General features: G+C 44.1%; 1 protein-coding gene across 10 annotated transcripts in view; it reads left to right on the plus strand.

Annotated features, from left to right (window-relative positions):
- The window catches only part of KAZN (kazrin, periplakin interacting protein), an 847,756-nt gene that overhangs the window by 719,397 nt on the left and 110,179 nt on the right, over positions 1-18,180 (plus strand). For 9 of the 10 annotated variants that reach the window (XM_063942931.1, XM_063942933.1, XM_063942930.1 and 6 more), the window contains 2 exons: positions 4,228-4,398; positions 5,850-5,933. In XM_063942931.1, the coding sequence (XP_063799001.1) occupies positions 4,228-4,398; positions 5,850-5,933 (255 nt within the window). The remainder of the gene's footprint in view (positions 1-4,227; positions 4,399-5,849; positions 5,934-18,180) is intronic. The other variant, XM_063942929.1, reaches the window with a different exon arrangement.

Here is an 18,180-nt window from a genome sequence, read left to right on the forward strand (position 1 = left end):
TATTCAGTGCCTTTGTTCGGCTACGCCCGTCCATATCCCAAGAGTACTCCAGTGCCCCCTATGGATTCAAAGAAAAGGATTTACCTGGTAAGTACCAAAATCCTATTTTCTTGTCAGAGCCGGGGGCAGAGGAAAGAAGCTGTACAACACAGCTAGTCCCCAGGAACAGAAGTCCTCCCCGGCCTCTACAAAAATCCACCGCATGTCGCTGGGGCTCCACAGGCGGAGCTAGGCCCGGTGGGGACACGCCTTCGTAAGTTCAGCCACAAGTGGGTTCGCTCCCTGTTAGATCCCTGGGCAATAGAAATTGTATCGCAGGGATACAGGCTGGACTGTGAGAAGATGCCCCCTCACCGAGGACCCGGCGGGCTTCCCCCCAAGAGAGGGAGCCAGTGTTAACTGCAATTCGTAAATTGTATCTTCAACAGGTGGTGGTCAAGGGTCCCCTCCTTCAACAAGAGGATGTTATTATTCGACCATGTTATAATCCCGAAACCAGACGGTTCGGTTAGACCCATATTGAATTAAAATCCCTGAACATATACCTGAAAAGGTTCAGGTTCAAGATGAAATCGCTAAGAGCGGTCATTGCAAGCCTGAAATGAATCGGGACATAAGGGATGCATACCTTCGTGTCCCCATTTATCCACCTCATCAGGCGTACCTCAGAATTGCGGTACGGGATTGTCATTACCAATTTCACCAAGGTAATGGCGGATATGAGGGTGCTCCTGCGGAAGCAAGGTGTCACTATTATCACATACTTGGATGATCTCATAAAAGCGAGATCAAGAGAGCAGTTGCTGGACAACGTATCACCTTCTCTGGAAGTGAAACGGCAACACGACTGGATTCTATATATTCCGAAGTCGCAGTTGGTTCCTACAGCTCATCTGCCTCGCCTAGGCATGATCCTAGACACAGACCAGAAGAGGGTTTATCTCCTGATAGAGAGAGCTCAGGAGCTCATGACACTGGTCAGGAATCTATTGAAAACCAAAACAGGTGTCAGTGCATCACTGCACTCGAGTCCTGGGAAGGATGATGGCATCATACGAGGCCATCCCCTTCGGCTGGTTCCATGCAAGGACAATGGAACTTACTGGACAAGTGGTCTGGATCACATCTTCAGATGCATCGGTTAATCACCCTATCCCCCAGGGCCAGGGTGTCTCTCCTGTGGTGGCTGCGGAGTGCTCACCTTCTCGAGGGCCGCAGATTCGGCATTCAGGACTGGGTCCTGGTGACCACGGATGCAAGCCTCCGAGGGTGGGGGGCAGTTACACAGGGAAGAAAATTCCAAGGTTTGTAGTCAAGCCAACAGACTTGCCTTCACATCAGTATTTTGGAACTAAGGGCCATATACAACGCCCTAAGTCAAGCGGAGTTCCTGCTTTGTGTCCAACCGGTTCTGATCCAGTCAGACCGCAGGGGCTCATGTAAACCGCCAGGGCGGCACAAGGAGCAGGGTGGCGAGGGTAGAAGCCACCAGAATTCTTCGCTGGGCGGAGAATCAAGTAAGCGCACTGTCAGCAGTGTTCATTCCGGGAGTGGACACGACCTCCACCCGGGAAAGTGGTGACTTCATCAGGAAGTCTTCACGCAGTTTTGCAAATTGATGGAAACTGCCTCAGGTGGACTACATGGCGTCCCACCTCAATAAAAAGATAAAAAAGGTTTTACGCTGGGTCAAGGGACTCTCAGGCGATAGCTGTGGTCGCACTAGTAACACCGTGGGTGTTCCAGTCGGTCTATATATTCCCTCCTCTTCCTCTCAGACCCAAGGGCTGAGAATTGTAATAAACGGAGGAGTGTGAACAATATTCTTTGCTCCGGATTGGCCAAGAAGGACTCGGTACCCGGAACTGCAAGAAATGCTCTCAGAGGACCCATGGCCTCTGCCTCTCAGTCAGGACATGTTGCAACAGGGACCCTGTCTGATCCAAGACTTATCGCGGCTGCGTTGGACGGCATGGCGGTTGAACGCCGGATCCTAGCGGAAAAGGGCATTCCGGATGCAGTTATTCCTACGCTGATAAAGGCTAGGAAAGACGTGACAGCAAGACTTTTTCACTGTATATGGCGAAAATAGGTTGCTTGGTGTGTGGCCGGGAAGGTCCTACAGAGGAATTCCAGGGGGGTCGATTCCTGCACTTCCTACAGTCAGGAGTGACTATGGGCCTAAAATTAGGATCCATAAAGGCCAAGATTTCGGCCCTATCCCTTTTTCTCTCAAAAAGAACTGGCTTCACTGCCTGAAGTTCGGACGTTGTTACAGGGGTGCTGCATATTCAGCCCTTTTGTGCCTCCAGTGGCACCTTGGGATCTTAACGTGTGTTGGATTCCTAAAATCCCACTGGTTTGAGCCACTTAAGACCGTGGAGCTAAAATATCTCATGTGGAAAGTGGTCATGCTTTTGGCCTTGGCTTGGACTAGGCGTGTGTCAGAATTGGCGGCTTTGTCATGTAAAAGCCCATATCTGATCTTCCATATGGAAAGGGCAGAATGGAGGACTCGTCCCCAATTTCTCCCTAAGGTGGCATCATCGTTTCATTTGAACCTACCTATTGTGGTGCCTGCGGCTACTAGGGACTTGGAGGATTCCAAGTTGCTGGACGTAGTCCGGGCCCTGAAACTTTGTTTCCAGGACGGCTAGAGTCAGAAAAACTGACTCGCTGTTTATCCTGCATGCACCCAACAAGCTGGGTGCTCCTGCTTCAAAGCAGACTATTGCTCGCTGGATCTGTAGCACGATTCAGCTTGCACATTCTGCGGCTGGACTGCTGCATCCTAAATCAGTAAAAGCCCATTTCACGAGGAAGGTGTGGGCTCTTCTTGGGCGGCTGCCCGAGTGGTCTCGGCTTTACAACTTTGCCGAGCTGCTACTTGGTCGGGTTCAAACACTTTTGCAAAATTCTACAAGTTTGATACCCTGGCTGAGGAGGACCTTGAGTTTGCTCATTCGGTGCTGCAGAGTCATCCGCACTCTCCCGCCCGTTTGGGAGCTTTGGTATAATCCCCATGGTCCTTACGGAGTACCCAGCATCCACTAGGACGTCAGAGAAAATAAGAATTTACTCACCGGTAATTCTGTTTCTCGTAGTCCGTAGTGGATGCTGGGAGCCCGTCCCAAGCGCGGACTCTCTGCAATACATGTATATAGTTATTGCTTAACTAAAGGGTTATTGTATGAGCCATCTGTTGAGAGAGGCTCTGTTATTGTTCATACTGTTAACTGGGTATAGTTATCACGAGTTGTACGGTGTGATTGGTGTGGCTGGTATGAGTCTTACCCTGGATTCCAAATCCTTTCCTAGTAATGTCAGCTCTTCCGGGCACAGTTTCCCTAACTGAGGTCTGGAGGAGGGGCATAGAGGGAGGAGCCAGTGCACACCAGATATAGTACCTAATCTTTCTTTTAAGAGTGCCCAGTCTCCTGCGGAGCCCGTCTATACCCCATGGTCCTTACGGAGTACCCAGCATCCACTACGGACTACGAGAAACAGAATTACCGGTGAGTAAATTCTTATTTTTGGGTGTTTTGTTTACTTTTTAATATGTATGTGTGATCTTGAGCTTGCGCTGGTTAGTGTTGAAATCCTGGTGGCTTTCACTAGTGAACGATTGTATTTCTGGAAAGGGGGCAAAGTACTCTCCAAGTTTGTACTGTAAATTCAAGTTCATGATAGGCACTCATAGCCATTTTATTACAAAACATGAACCCCCCCCCACAAAAAAAAAATATTAATAATAATTCCAGTACCAGCAATACATTTGCTTTTTCCTTATCTTAAGAAATTTCTGTATTCAATTGTAAACCCGTTTCTCATGTCCAAACTTTTTTTTTTCAGTATAGTGAGAACTTTCCCAAATTTTAAACATTCTTTATAATAAAACATTTAGTTCTACCAGGGGTTTCCTACGGCCCCTTGGATCCAATGCTGCACTCCTCTGTGGTACTACAGTTTGCGTTATAGGCTGCAGTGTTATCACTGCACTGTCCTCATGATCTTTCCATACATGGAAACTGGAAGTTCTATAGACTGAGGCATTAACACCCATCACACTCCGAATCTCCACAAGTCAAGTGAATTCTGTCAAAAAATTAACCTTCAGTTTTCAGTGATTTAATTTGTATTAGCATTGATATATGCAGATGACATTCTAGTATGACCTCCCAATTAATGAGTGAGTGTTGTTTTTTTTCTCATTTTTAATTTTTGCAGGAGAGTGAGGATGCAGTAAAGGTTTTAGCAAAAGAAAAAGATCTTTTAGAGCGGGAAAAGTGGGAACTTCGGCGTCAGGCTAAGGAGGCAACAGACCATGCAAGTTCTCTTCGGTCACAGTTGGATCTAAAGGATAATCGAATTAAAGAGCTTGAAGCTGAGCTTACAATGGTGAGATATAAAATATATTTACTTTTAACCCCAGTATATTCTTTAAACAAAAAAAAATCTTTAAAGAGATCTGCAGTAAAAATCTTCCCTTAAATTAGGTATTGATAACCTTCAGCACTCCAGCTGTGACAGGGTTACATTGTCCATGCTATAGAAATTCATAGAGATTGGCCGAGCATCTGGGAAGTGATAAATGGGCACAAAATAATCTGTTTCAGCTCCTAAGAAGTCAACAAAAGCAAATAGACAGAGGAGGCTTCCTGGATAAATCTACTATGAGAAAAGTAATCCAGTTATTTCCACATGTAATTTTCCTTTCATTTTATGTTCTTCCCTAAATTATGTTTTCTTGGTTCCATTCCATTCCATGTACTGAATTATGTAGTAACATTGGTGATCAATTTCCCATAGCTTCTAAAAGTAAACTCTGATCAGTCTGGTACAAGTTAGACTAAAGAACATTAACTTATTTGTTCTAAAAATGTTTCCTAGTTGATCATTACTGATAATGATGTGTCTTTGTGTCCAGCAAGATGACATGTGTAGGTGATTTAATGTTTTATTTTTCAGGTATCTGTTTTTATTTTATCTACTACAAGTTATATGTATGTGTGTATATATATATATATATATATATATATAAATATAAAAAAATTGTCTTTATTATTATCATTAGAAAGAAAAACATGTAGCTCCAAGTAAGCATTAGTAGTTTCCACATTTTATTCTACAGTCATCTTTGTTTTTGTCTCCAGTTCTTCTTTGTTAGCGTCCATCTACTTGCAGTTTGAGTGCCCCTAGTGGTAGGACCAGGTAATTCAATTTTGAGGACCCAGTAGAGCCAGTGATTCTTATTAAGTCTAAGATAATTGCCGCTCAGTAGGTTTGTAATGAGCCAACATTCATGCAATTTTCCATGTAATTATTTTGGCTCCTGATTGTTTTTTCTTGCATGGTTAAAAGTCTATTTGTACAACATTCTGTCAGTCATCATCACCAATTGTTTAAACAAACTGGAATTACTTCTTTTGTTATCTTGTTATTCTTAAAAAAAAAAATCCTTTAAAATTGAAGCAAACCTACCTTTGCAATTCTGGTGTATTAACAATTACACAATAAAAAAATCTTACTCTGACTTTTACAGTTCTAACCCATGACCTATACAACAGGCCAAGCAATGGTCGGTCATACACTGCAGGCTAAAATAGATTTCTTTACAATGTCTTGTGCATGAGAACAAGTAAGTGATTTGATGCTTCCAGGAACTAGCTGCACCCATTATACTTTCTTAGGTAGGGTACAATTGAAATTAAATATTTTCTTTGTGTTCCTGATTCATATTTATCTCTGGCAATGCTTTCTCAGTGTCTCTCTCCCTTCCTGTCCCCTCTTGTGGCATAGCCTGAAGGATTTTCTAGTTAGACTGTCATGCTTGTGACCTGTTTCTCCAGATAACAAAGTGTGTTGCCCAGAGAAAAGAATACCGTGTTTTTGATCACTACATTGAGAAGGAGCCCTCCACAAGAGGGATAGCGGTAAGACCGAAGTTCCTAGGGAAAAACGCCTCTTGTTTTTTTCTTTTTCTTTTTTTTTATCCATATTTTTGTGTGTTTTTGTTTTAATTACCTTGTAAGATTGGAGCAATCTACACAGTTGTTATGGCTAACAAATGCACTTCACCCTCTAAAAATCTTCACAATTTTTGTTTTTAACACAGAGGTGATAATCATAGAGTTAGTAAACAGGGGATGAATAGATAAGGGGTCATATGTATAGTTGCCAACACAGGAAGGATAAACCATTCCCAACAATGCTGAATACAAAGGTATTCATGTAAGGAAATACAAACAAGCTTATTTCATTGCTGATCTCTTAAAGTAAATCAAATTACAACACCTGTATCAAGTGACTCATGATGTGGCTGAGAGCTATGGTTTATGCAGACCTCATACAAAGGTTAGGTCTTGCTGTAAAATAATAAAAATAAATTATAATAACCTCAAAATGTTTAGTATATTCACATATACAGCAGGACAATGTAAACAGTTTTTGGCAATTTGACATTAAATTATTGGAAAATTGGCAGCTATGTCTATGCCCTGTACCGATATTTTTCACCTATTACAGTAATAATTATACAGTATGTGTGTTATGCTTAGAAATTAGCGAATCTCTTTTACCTATCAGTGTGAAATATGCAATGAATATGAAGTTAGAACAATTTACGGAGAAATTGCTTCAGTAACTTTAACTTAAAAAGGTGTTTTTTTGTTTGTTTTGTTTTAAATGGACCTATCACTCTTACACAGGGACGGCTGTTTATAAGCTGGACCAATATTCAGCATAATAGTTTTTTTTGTTAGTTTTTTTAACTGCTGATGTCACTGGAGCATGTAATGTCTCTGGTGAATTTTTGTGCTGGATTTGTTGGTGGAATGGTTTGTCCCACTATATGGCTGCTTCCATTGTGTTTGTGCATTACTTCTACTTTAGCACACTTTTTGAATGATTTTGACATGCAGGTAGTGATAGTCATGTAGTATGAGCAGTGTCTCACAAGGGAAGCGTGTAGATCAATGCATTTATCCTCCCCACAAGTGTGGCTTCATGCAAACATGTCTCCGAGATTTTCTGAATTGTTTGGTTAGCGAATGTTTTTACAATTAATTGATCCATGTCACATGCCCTACTACATAGGAGATGTTTATCTCTAGGAAGAATACACCCTGTTGTGGTGAGAATCGATAATCTCAGCAAATTGCCTTTATTTTTAATACCTCTAAAACAGGGGTCTCCAACTTTAATTGGGGTGAGAGCTACTCAAGAAAAATTAAATATCCTGAGGAGCTACTAAAGTTTGAAAAAAAAAATACTGTACTTGAATGTTTGATGGGACTCTCTCAGTGTTAAGACCAGACTCGCTGGCAGTGGCGTAGCTATACATTTTGCACCCCCCTGCCAGAAAAGTTTCTGGCGCCCCGTCTGATTGTCCTATAAAAAGTAAAGAACTGCGCATGCTCCAAAAAGAGGGTGTGGCCTCACTGCAAGGGGCGAGGCACTGCAAGAAATTATTACCTTATATCCCAGTTTTGCAACCTGCACACCCAGACATTGGCCACCACAGTAAAAAAAAAAATCCTAATTCATGGCTCTTAAAATATTTGTCATTATTTTCTCCTTATAACAATGACCATTACACATTATGCTACAAACCATAATACCCGTGACAAATTCTACCACACACTGTAATGCCACTTCCTCAATAGGCCACACACAGTAATGCCCAGTACCCCTGACACATTATGCCATACACCACAATGCCCCTGACACATTATTACACACAACACAATGCCTCTGACACATTATTACACACACCACAATGCCCCTGACACATTATGCCACGCACAGCAATGCCCCTGACAAATTATTCCACACACAGTAATACTTATTACACATTATGCCACACACCGCAATGCCCCTGACACACTATTACAAACACTGTAAATGCACGTGACACATTATGCCGCACACCGCAATGCCCTTGCTAAATTATGCCACACACTGCAATGCCAGGTGTTTCATGCTCTGGGTGTCATGCTTGTTTCCTGGGGTGTAATGCTCTGGGTGTCATGTTTGTTGCCAGGGGTGTAATACTCAGTGTCAGGGGTCATGTTGCTAGGGGTGTAATGCTCATTGTCAGCAGTGTAATGTTTGTTGCCAGGGGTCTTGTTACCAGGGGTGTAATGTTTGTTGCCAGGGGAATAATGCTCATTGTCAGGGGTGTAATGCTCGTTGCCAGGAGTGTAATGCTCATTATCAGGGCTGTACTGGAAGTGCTGGGAGCGCCAGCGCTAAACGCGCTCCTGGCACTTCCAGGGTAGATATAGCACTGTGCTGCCTGACAGACAGTAGAGGTCAAGTATACTCTCTAGCGTCTGTCTCCTCGGCGGCAGAGGAGCCCTATGAGCTGGTGGGGGGAGTCAATTGTGGACTCCCGCCAAAGTTGGGCAGCAGCCAGCATGGGTCGAGCGATGGGTTGGTGACCGCTGCGCTAAAAGAAAAGTCTAGTAAAGCCTTAAACATCAAACAACATTTTCCTTGCCCACTTAGTATATATATCACCAGAGAGACATGGGATAGATTAGATATTTTACATGAAATTGACCTACTGTACTTTTGCAGACTGTCACAGAACCACATACTTACAGTGGGATAGATTATAAATGAAATTCAGCAAATTGAATACTAAGATTAAATTTTATGATCCTCATATCTGTAACATAAGGTTAACAGACACTTTGGGCACATTAGAAAATGTTTATTGGAGCTCACCACCATCCTCTCTAGCCCAGGATAAGTGCCGGCAAAGGATCCCTCCATGGACTGGCTCCCAGACCCTCTTCCCGTGCAGAAGGCCAGCTCCATGCTCTGGATGTGGGAGCCGCGAACGCCATCTTGGGACACGCTGTCCTGGATCTCCGGATGCCGCTCGGCCCTGTGTCTCCACAGCGCTGAGGGAGAAAGCCGCTTGCAACGGTAGCACATCTCCCGTGCACCTGAGTCCCTGGGCACATTATCTTACCTGCTGCCTTGCCATGACCCATCGGTGCACACCCCGCGGCCGCCATCTTTAAACCAAAAAAAACGGAACCTGTGCAAGTTCCCGGTTCAAGCTGCAGACAATCACCCTAGCTACACCAGGAGACAGGTACAATATTGTGTTGGCCTGCAAGAGCACAGGAGCCCTGACTTAGCTTGCTGTCAGGCGGAGAAAGACTCTGAATTGCCGAAGTCACACCCTATGATACTGGGCACCCCCCTGGTCACCATTTTGGACGTGGACAGACATCTGGGAGGTGAGCTCTTTTCTCCCTTTCTCTCTCCCCCTCATCTCTTCTCCCCCCCCCTCATCTCTTCTCCCCCCCCTTCCACAACCCGGGTGATGGTGGAGGGCTGACAAGTGGATCTCGCCTATTCTGGTACCCCTGATCCCCCACTACACAAGTAAAGTGTTACATTGCCGGCTGGTCAGCTGCATCAGTACGAAGGTTGTTTTAAGGGTCTCAACTTCATTATAATACTGACCATAATTTCTCTTCCTCACTCTCTAATAATATTGAGAAATGGAACTATCATCATATTAGAGCCCGGTCTCTGGTGCCGTTGTCTGACGCTTTGTCTGCAGTTTTCCCTACCATGGATAGATTTATTACGAAACCTGCCAGGGGCACCAGGGCCAACCAGACGAGGAAAGGCCAAGGTAAAGAGATGCCTGTGGCACACTCCTCCTCCTCTCCTTCTGTGGATCCAGAAATAGCCCCGGGACCCATATTTTGATGCCACCGGTCAGGATGCTACGCATGCTTTTCAAACGCACTAGATAACTACAATTCTATCTTCATTGTTAGTCCAGAAGTTAACCCCGTTAAAGGATTTGCTGGATTCTGCCCTCACTCAACTTCACCAACATGATCAGCATCTTATAAAAGTGGAGCAGAGGGTGTCAGACCTGGAGGATGAGTTATCTGAAACTGATGCGACAGTTACTGAGCATGTGAAACTGGTCATAAAAGAAAAGAAACGTCTCCCAGCGCTAAAATAATCAGATTTAGAGTCGATGGTAATTAGTAATATCTATTAGTAGACTTTTATTACTAATTACCATCGACTCTAAATCTGATTATTTTAGCGCTGGGAGACGTTTCTTTTCTTTTATTAGCATCTTTGTGGGGATAGTGGAAATCCTCATTGTTTGCTCCCTAGCAGCTTGAATTGATCAGGATAGCACGACAGCGCAGTCCTCTACTCTCTGTTTTTACATGTGAAACTGGTCGCCTCTATGCAGGAGAAACTGGAGGGTTGGAGAATAAAAATCATAGGAACAACATTTGTCTGCTTGGCCTTCCCAAGTCCCTCAAGACGCCTGACCTCATATCCCTGGTGCGTCAGTGGCTTCCCCGAGAGTTGGGATGTTTATCGGCATCTGAATCTATTCTGGTGGAAAGAGTACACAGAATCGGACAGGCAAACTACCAGAGACCGACCTAGTCCGGTGATTTTGCAGGTCCTTAATTATGCGGACAAAGTACATATTATGGAAGCTTATAGGAAGATATTGTCACTCCTCTATTTGGATGCTAAATTGCTTCTTTTCCAAGGTTTTTCTTATATGGTGGCAACGAAGAGGAAGGAATTCTCACCAATTTGCAAGATCTTATTTGCTAAGGGACTCCGCTTTGCTCTCCTATACCCAGTGAAGTTGAGGATCACCCATGCAGGGAAGCCGTATTTCTTCAATGAAGTCCGCACTGCACAGAACTTTGTGGATTCTTTGAATTTTAGATCGCCTCCTGCGATGGATGATGCTGACTAACTTATGTTCTCCTTTTTGGGTATCATACTGTATCTTGTTCTTTACTGCATTCGATAATTACATGTTATTATTGTATGCCCAGTGTAGATTGCTGTTCATGATTAGAGAATATGCTCCTTTGCTATGTTCATCACCTTTGCAATGTAAGGAGGTTTTATTCTTTGAATTTTCACTTGTATTAATGTTTATATTGTTTATTCATTGGCTGCTGTTATTATTGCTGGGACTCGCTTGTGGGTTGCTCACACGGGACAATAATCTGACTGTTTTTATTTATGATTGGATCTGCCAACCTCCACTATTTACCTCCCCTATTCCTACTCTCACCCCCTTTTCTAGGCTAATCCGCTTATCTATATATTTATGGCGTCTGGATGGACTGCCTGTTTTGGTTCCTATAATAACTTTATGGTTATTTCTCTACCATTGTCACTGTTATGCATGTTCATATTGTTACATTGCTAGTCGTTGGTTTTCTCGAGGTACATATATTCAACCTTTCAAGGCTCAGGTTCCCTTATACCCACTCGCTGGGACGTGTAGGAAAACATTCACTATTCTGTTTTTTGTGCACATTCCTAGGGTTGGTATTATTTGATATGACAAGTCATGGGGCTATATCTACAGATTCTAGATCTACCGTAAAAATTGTCTCATGGAATGTGGAAGGTTTGAATACCCCTGTTAAACTACGCAAGATTCTAAACGCCCTTAAAAGAATGCACCCAGATATTGTTTTCTTACAAAAAAATGCATTGGCACATTAAAGACCCGAATCTTCTGCGTGCACCCTGGATAGGGGACTATAAGGCTGCCACCTTTACTGCTAAATGGAGAGGTGTTTTGCTCTTGTTTAGGACACACCTTCCTTTCACCATTAAAGATACCCTAATTGACCCTGAGGGTCACTAAATTTTTGTTAAGTTGGCCTTATTTGATGTTACGTATACTTTTGCCAATGTTTATGCTCCTAATGGCCCCAATGGGGATTTTTTCTCTAACTTATTTGTTCACTTTACAACATTGGAGGGAGGGAAAACTTATTGTAGTAGGCGATTTTAATTGCGCGCTATCTCGAGGGTTAGATAGTTCTAGGCAAACAGATAGCTAGAGTGGCTCGGCACCGCCTTCTCTACAGCTATTGATAGATTGACTTCAGTTTTGCAATCCCTAGAGGTGCAATGAAAGAAGAGAAAGAGAGGGCTGTATTGTTGATGCACAAAAGAAGAGGTGACCTATTTGTCACATCCACCAAAAAATTCATAAAATTTAACTTTTATTATTATAAGATTAAAAAGTGTGAAAATGACTAACACACAGACTAGAAGTATAGGCGAAACATAGAGGTTAAAACTTTGACATATACACAACATATAATAAGTGCAATAGGAATAATAAAGGTGATTTAAGATTAAAATATGTGTCAGCGTGTCTTATTCTAAATGCCCAAACACACGTAATATCGTTCTTATTCTCAGCCAGTCTGTCGGATTGTCTCGTTGTCAACAGTTCGTCTCCAAATTGTCTATTGGCCCCTTGTACTAATATTAACGGTACTAATAATGCAATCTGCAGGGATTATGGATTTGTCAATGGTATAAATACTCTCACTCCAATATCGATGAGTACAATATCAGGATTTAGTTGTTATTGATATAGGTACAAGATTGATGCATAGTGTACCTTCAGGGATGAATATCCACCTTATTTCACAAATATTAATATATTATTGATATATGAATTCTGATTGTTTCACTCGTAAGGTAATCAGAGTGTTAATGTCACTGAATGAAGAGACATCTCACGTGATAGGGATTAAATTTATGGAGAGTGACACATTCACTATAATAGTGCTAATATAGTTGTTGCACCTGTCGGGGGTGTCACTCAGTTTTATTTCTGTATCCTTAGGAGGTCTCAACAAATACAGGCATTGCTTGTATAATACTCCCTACAGATGTGCAAAGTATCCATATCAGACATCATACATAATTCAAATAATGATATTCATCAATTTAATCTGACTGTTCGTGAGTGCAGTATCAGGATTTAAAATGTATTAATGAGATTCAGTGTAGATACAATTCTGATATATAGTATGTGGCAGGGGATACGTATCTCCCTTATTTTACATATATTAATATACTGTTAATGTTTCAATAATGTAGCTATAGAGATCCAGTGGTCACAATATTTGTATCCCTAGGGGGGGTAGACGCCTCCAAAAATAGGAGTTAAATATTTATTGTTTCAATGCGTCCTTAATTATACCACCATAATTAGGGATAAATATATTTATTCAGTCTGCATTATGTACTCTTAATTCTAACATTCACCTATGCAGATTCTGTGTGGCTATAAATGATATTGAGAGGTATCACAAATGTGTCGTTATAGCTCCTGAATGACTTCAGGGATTCTCATTGAAACACTTGTTTCTTTTAAATCAATTGCTCAGTACAACATATGCCTCATATACTGTATTTATATTTGTCAGATTGTATCACATATGTATCAATATAGCTCCTGAATAACTGTAGGAGTTCTCATTGAAACATTTGTTATTATTGTATCAATTACTGAGTATCACAGGTGTCGTGTCACTGCTGCCTCACTAATGTGGATACACAGTGCACGTTTCCTAGATTAGTGCAGCTGCTGTACCCTTATAGTATGATGTCAGAATAATGTGTCTTTATTCTGTCTAGGGTATATAGCACATGTTCATCAACTGAACCCTGACGAAGCTGTCAGAGTACGGCGGAACACGCGTGTGGGCAGTGTGTGTCCGCGTGCTCTCTATGCCCTTGCTCTAAGAAAAGAAATAGAATGCTTAACCAGTCCTGATACATATGCATAGTTAACTCTTACAAATCCGAGCATAGAATGTTAGAATTAAGAGTACATAATGCAGACTGAATAAATATATTTCTCTGACGTCCTAGTGGATGCTGGGAACTCCGTAAGGACCATGGGGAATAGCGGCTCCGCAGGAGACTGGGCACAAAAAGTAAAAGCTTTAGACTAGCTGGTGTGCACTGGCTCCTCCCCCTATGACCCTCCTCCAAGCCTCAGTTAGATTTTTGTGCCCGAACGAGAAGGGTGCAAGCTAGGTGGCTCTCCTGAGCTGCTTAGAAGTAAAAGTTTAAATAGGTTTTTTATTTTCAGTGAGTCCTGCTGGCAACAGGCTCACTGCATCGTGGGACTAAGGGGAGAAGAAGCGAACTCACCTGACTGCACAGTGGATTGGGCTTCTTGGCTACTGGACATTAGCTCCAGAGGGACGATCACAGGTTCAGCCTGGATGGGTCCCGGAGCCGCGCCGCCGGCCCCCTTACAGAGCCAGAAGAGCGAAGAGGTCCGGAGAAAGCGGCGGCAGAAGACGTTCCTGTCTTCAAATAAGGTAGCGCACAGCACTGCAGCTGTGCGCCATTGCTCTCAGCACACTTCACACTCCGGTCACTGAGGGTGCAGGGCGCTGGGGGGGAGCGCCCTGAGACGCAATAAAAACGATATAAAAACCTTATATGGCTAAAAAAAATGCATCACATATAGCTCCTGGGCTATATGGATGCATTTATCCCCTGCCAGTTTCCTGAAAAAAGCGGAGCCTTTCTCCTCAGCACACGAGCGCCATTTTCTTTCACAGCTCCGCTGGAAGGACGGCTCCCTGACTCTCCCCTGCAGACTACACTACAGAAACAGGGTAAAACAAGAGAGGGGGGGCACTATTGGCAGCTAATATATAATACAGCAGCTATAAAGGGAGTAACACTTATATAAGGTTATCCCTGTATATATATAGCGCTCTGGTGTGTGCTGGCAAACTCTCCCTCTGTCTCCCCAAAGGGCTAGTGGGGTCCTGTCCTCTATCAGAGCATTCCCTGTGTGTGTGCTGGGTGTCGGTACGATTGTGTCGACATGTTTGAGGAGGAAAATGATGTGGAAGCAGAGCAATTGCCTGTGTTAGTGATGTCACCCCCTAGGGAGTCGACACCTGACTGGATGGTAGTAATTAAAGAATTACGTGACAATGTCAGCACTTTGCAAAAAACTGTTGACGATATGAGACAGCCGACAAATCAATTAGTGCCTGTTCAGGCGTCTCAGACACCGTCAGGGGCGCTAAAACGCCCGTTACCTCAGATGGTCGACACAGACCCTGACACGGATACTGAATCCAGTGTCGACGGTGACGAGACAAACGTAATGTCCAGTAGGGCCACATGTTACATGATCACGGCAATGAAGGAGGCATTGAACATTTCTGACACTACAAGTACCACAAAAAAGGGTATTATGTGGGGTGTGAAAAAACTACCAGTAGTTTTTCCTGAGTCAGATGAATTAAATGAGGTGTGTGATAAAGCGTGGGTTTCCCCCGATAAAAAACTGCTGATTTCTAATAAATTATTGGCACTATACCCTTTCCCGCCAGAGGTTAGGGCGCGTTGGGAAACACCCCCTAGGGTAGATAAGGCGCTCACACGCTTATCAAAACAAGTGGCGTTACCGTCTCCTGATACGGCCGCTCTCAAGGAACCAGCTGATAGAAGGCTGGAAAATATCTTAAAAGGTATATACACACATACCGGTGTTATACTGCGACCAGCGATCGCCTCAGCCTGGATGTGCAGCGCTGGAGTGGCTTGGTCGGATTCCCTGACTGAAAATATTGATACCCTGGATAGGGACAGTATATTATTAACTATAGAGCATTTAAAGGATGCATTACTATATATGCGAGATGCACAGAGGGATATTTGCACCCTGGCATCTAGAGTAAGTGCGATGTCCATTTCTGCCAGAAGAACGTTATGGACGCGACAGTGGTCAGGTGATGCGGATTCAAAACGACATATGGAAGTATTGCCATATAAAGGGGAGGAGTTATTTGGGGTCGGTCTATCGGACCTGGTGGCCACGGCAACGGCTGAAAAATCCACCTTTTTACCCCAGGTCACCTCTCAAAGCAGACTCGGGCACGGTGGGGGGCCGTCTCAAGAATTTCAGCGCGCAGTGGGCTCACTCGCAAGTGGACCCCTGGATCCTGCAGGTAGTATCACAGGGGTACAAATTGGAATTCGAGACGTCTCCCCCTCGCCGGTTCCTGAAGTCTGCTCTACCAACGTCTCCCTCCGACAGGGAGGCAGTATTGGAAGCTATTCACAAGCTGTATTCCCAGCAGGTGATAATCAAGGTACCCCTCCTACAACAGGGAAAGGGGTATTATTCCACGCTGTTTGTGGTACCGAAGCCGGACGGCTCGGTGAGACCAATTTTAAATCTAAAATCTTTGAACACTTACATAAAAAGGTTCAAATTCAAGATGGAGTCACTCAGAGCAGTGATAGCGAACCTGGAAGAAGGGGACTATATGGTATCTCTAGACATCAAGGATGCTTATCTCCATGTCCCAATCTACCCTTCTCACCAAGGGTACCTCAGGTTTGTGATACAAAACTGTCATTATCAGTTTCAGACGCTGCCGTTTGGATTGTCCACGGCACCACGGGTCTTTACCAAGGTAATAGCCGAAATGATGATTCTTCTTCGAAGAAAAGGCGTATTAATTATCCCTTACTTGGACGATCTCCTGATAAGGGCAAGGTCCAGGGAACAGTTAGAGGTCGGAGTAGCACTATCTCAGGTAGTGCTACGTCAGCACGGGTGGATTCTAAATATCCCAAAATCACAGCTGATTCCAACAACACGTCTACTGTTCCTAGGGATGATTCTGGACACAGTCCAGAAAAAGGTGTTTCTCCCGGAGGAGAAGGCCAGGGAGTTATCCGAGCTAGTCAGGAACCTCCTAAAACCAGGACAAGTGTCAGTGCATCAGTGCACGAGAGTCCTGGGAAAAATGGTGGCTTCTTACGAAGCGATTCCATTCGGAAGATTCCATGCAAGAACTTTTCAGTGGGATCTGCTGGACAAATGGTCCGGATCGCATCTTCAGATGCATCAGCGGATAACCCTATCTCCAAGGACAAGGGTATCTCTCCTGTGGTGGTTACAGAAGGCTCATCTTCTAGAGGGCCGCAGATTCGGCATTCAGGATTGGATGCTGGTAACCACGGATGCCAGCCTGAGAGGCTGGGGAGCAGTCACACAAGGAAGAAATTTCCAGGGCTTGTGGTCAAGCATGGAAACGTCTCTTCACATAAATATCCTAGAGCTAAGGGCCATTTACAATGCCCTAAGTCAAGCAAGGCCTCTGCTTCAGGGTCAACCGGTATTGATCCAGTCGGACAACATCACGGCTGTCGCCCACGTAAACAGACAGGGCGGCACAAGAAGCAGGAGGGCAATGGCAGAAGCTGCAAGGATTCTCCGCTGGGCGGAAAATCATGTGATAGCACTGTCAGCAGTGTTCATTCCGGGAGTGGACAACTGGGAAGCAGACTTCCTCAGCAGACACGACCTCCACCCGGGGGAGTGGGGACTTCATCCAGAAGTCTTCCAAGTGATTGTAAACCGTTGGGAAAAACCAAAGGTGGACATGATGGCGTCCCGTCTCAACAAGAAACTGGACAGATATTGCGCCAGGTCAAGGGACCCTCAGGCAATAGCGGTGGACGCTCTGGTAACTCCGTGGGTTTTCCAGTCGGTATATGTGTTCCCTCCTCTTCCTCTCATACCAAAAGTACTGAGAATCATAAGAAGGAGAGGAGTAAGAACGATACTCGTGGCTCCGGATTGGCCAAGAAGAACATGGTACCCGGAGCTGCAAGAGATGCTCACGGAGGACCCGTGGCCTCTACCTCTAAGGAAGGACCTGCTCCAGCAGGGACCTTGTCTGTTCCAAGACTTACCGCGGCTGCGTTTGACGGCATGGCGGTTGAACGCCGGATCCTGAAGGAAAAAGGCATTCCAGATGAAGTCATCCCTACCCTGATCAAGGCCAGGAAGGATGTCACTGCAAAACATTATCATCGCATTTGGCGAAAATATGTTGCGTGGTGTGAGGCCAAGAAGGCCCCTACGGAGGAATTTCAACTGGGTCGTTTCCTACATTTCCTGCAAGCAGGATTGTCTATGGGCCTAAAATTAGGATCCATTAAGGTTCAAATTTCGGCCCTGTCGATCTTCTTCCAGAAAGAACTGGCTTCAGTGCCTGAAGTTCAGACGTTTGTCAAAGGGGTACTGCATATACAGCCTCCTTTTGTGCCTCCAGTGGCACCTTGGGATCTCAATGTAGTTTTAGGGTTCCTAAAATCACATTGGTTTGAACCACTTGCCACAGTGGATTTGAAATATCTCACATGGAAAGTGGTAATGCTGTTGGCCCTGGCTTCAGCCAGGCGCGTATCAGAATTGGCGGCTTTATCCTATAAAAGCCCTTACCTGATATTTCATTCGGATAGGGCAGAATTGAGGACTCGTCCCCAGTTTCTCCCTAAGGTGGT

Source organism: Pseudophryne corroboree, chromosome 10 (genome assembly GCF_028390025.1).
Source record: "Pseudophryne corroboree isolate aPseCor3 chromosome 10, aPseCor3.hap2, whole genome shotgun sequence".
Taxonomy (NCBI): Eukaryota; Metazoa; Chordata; class Amphibia; order Anura; family Myobatrachidae; genus Pseudophryne; species Pseudophryne corroboree.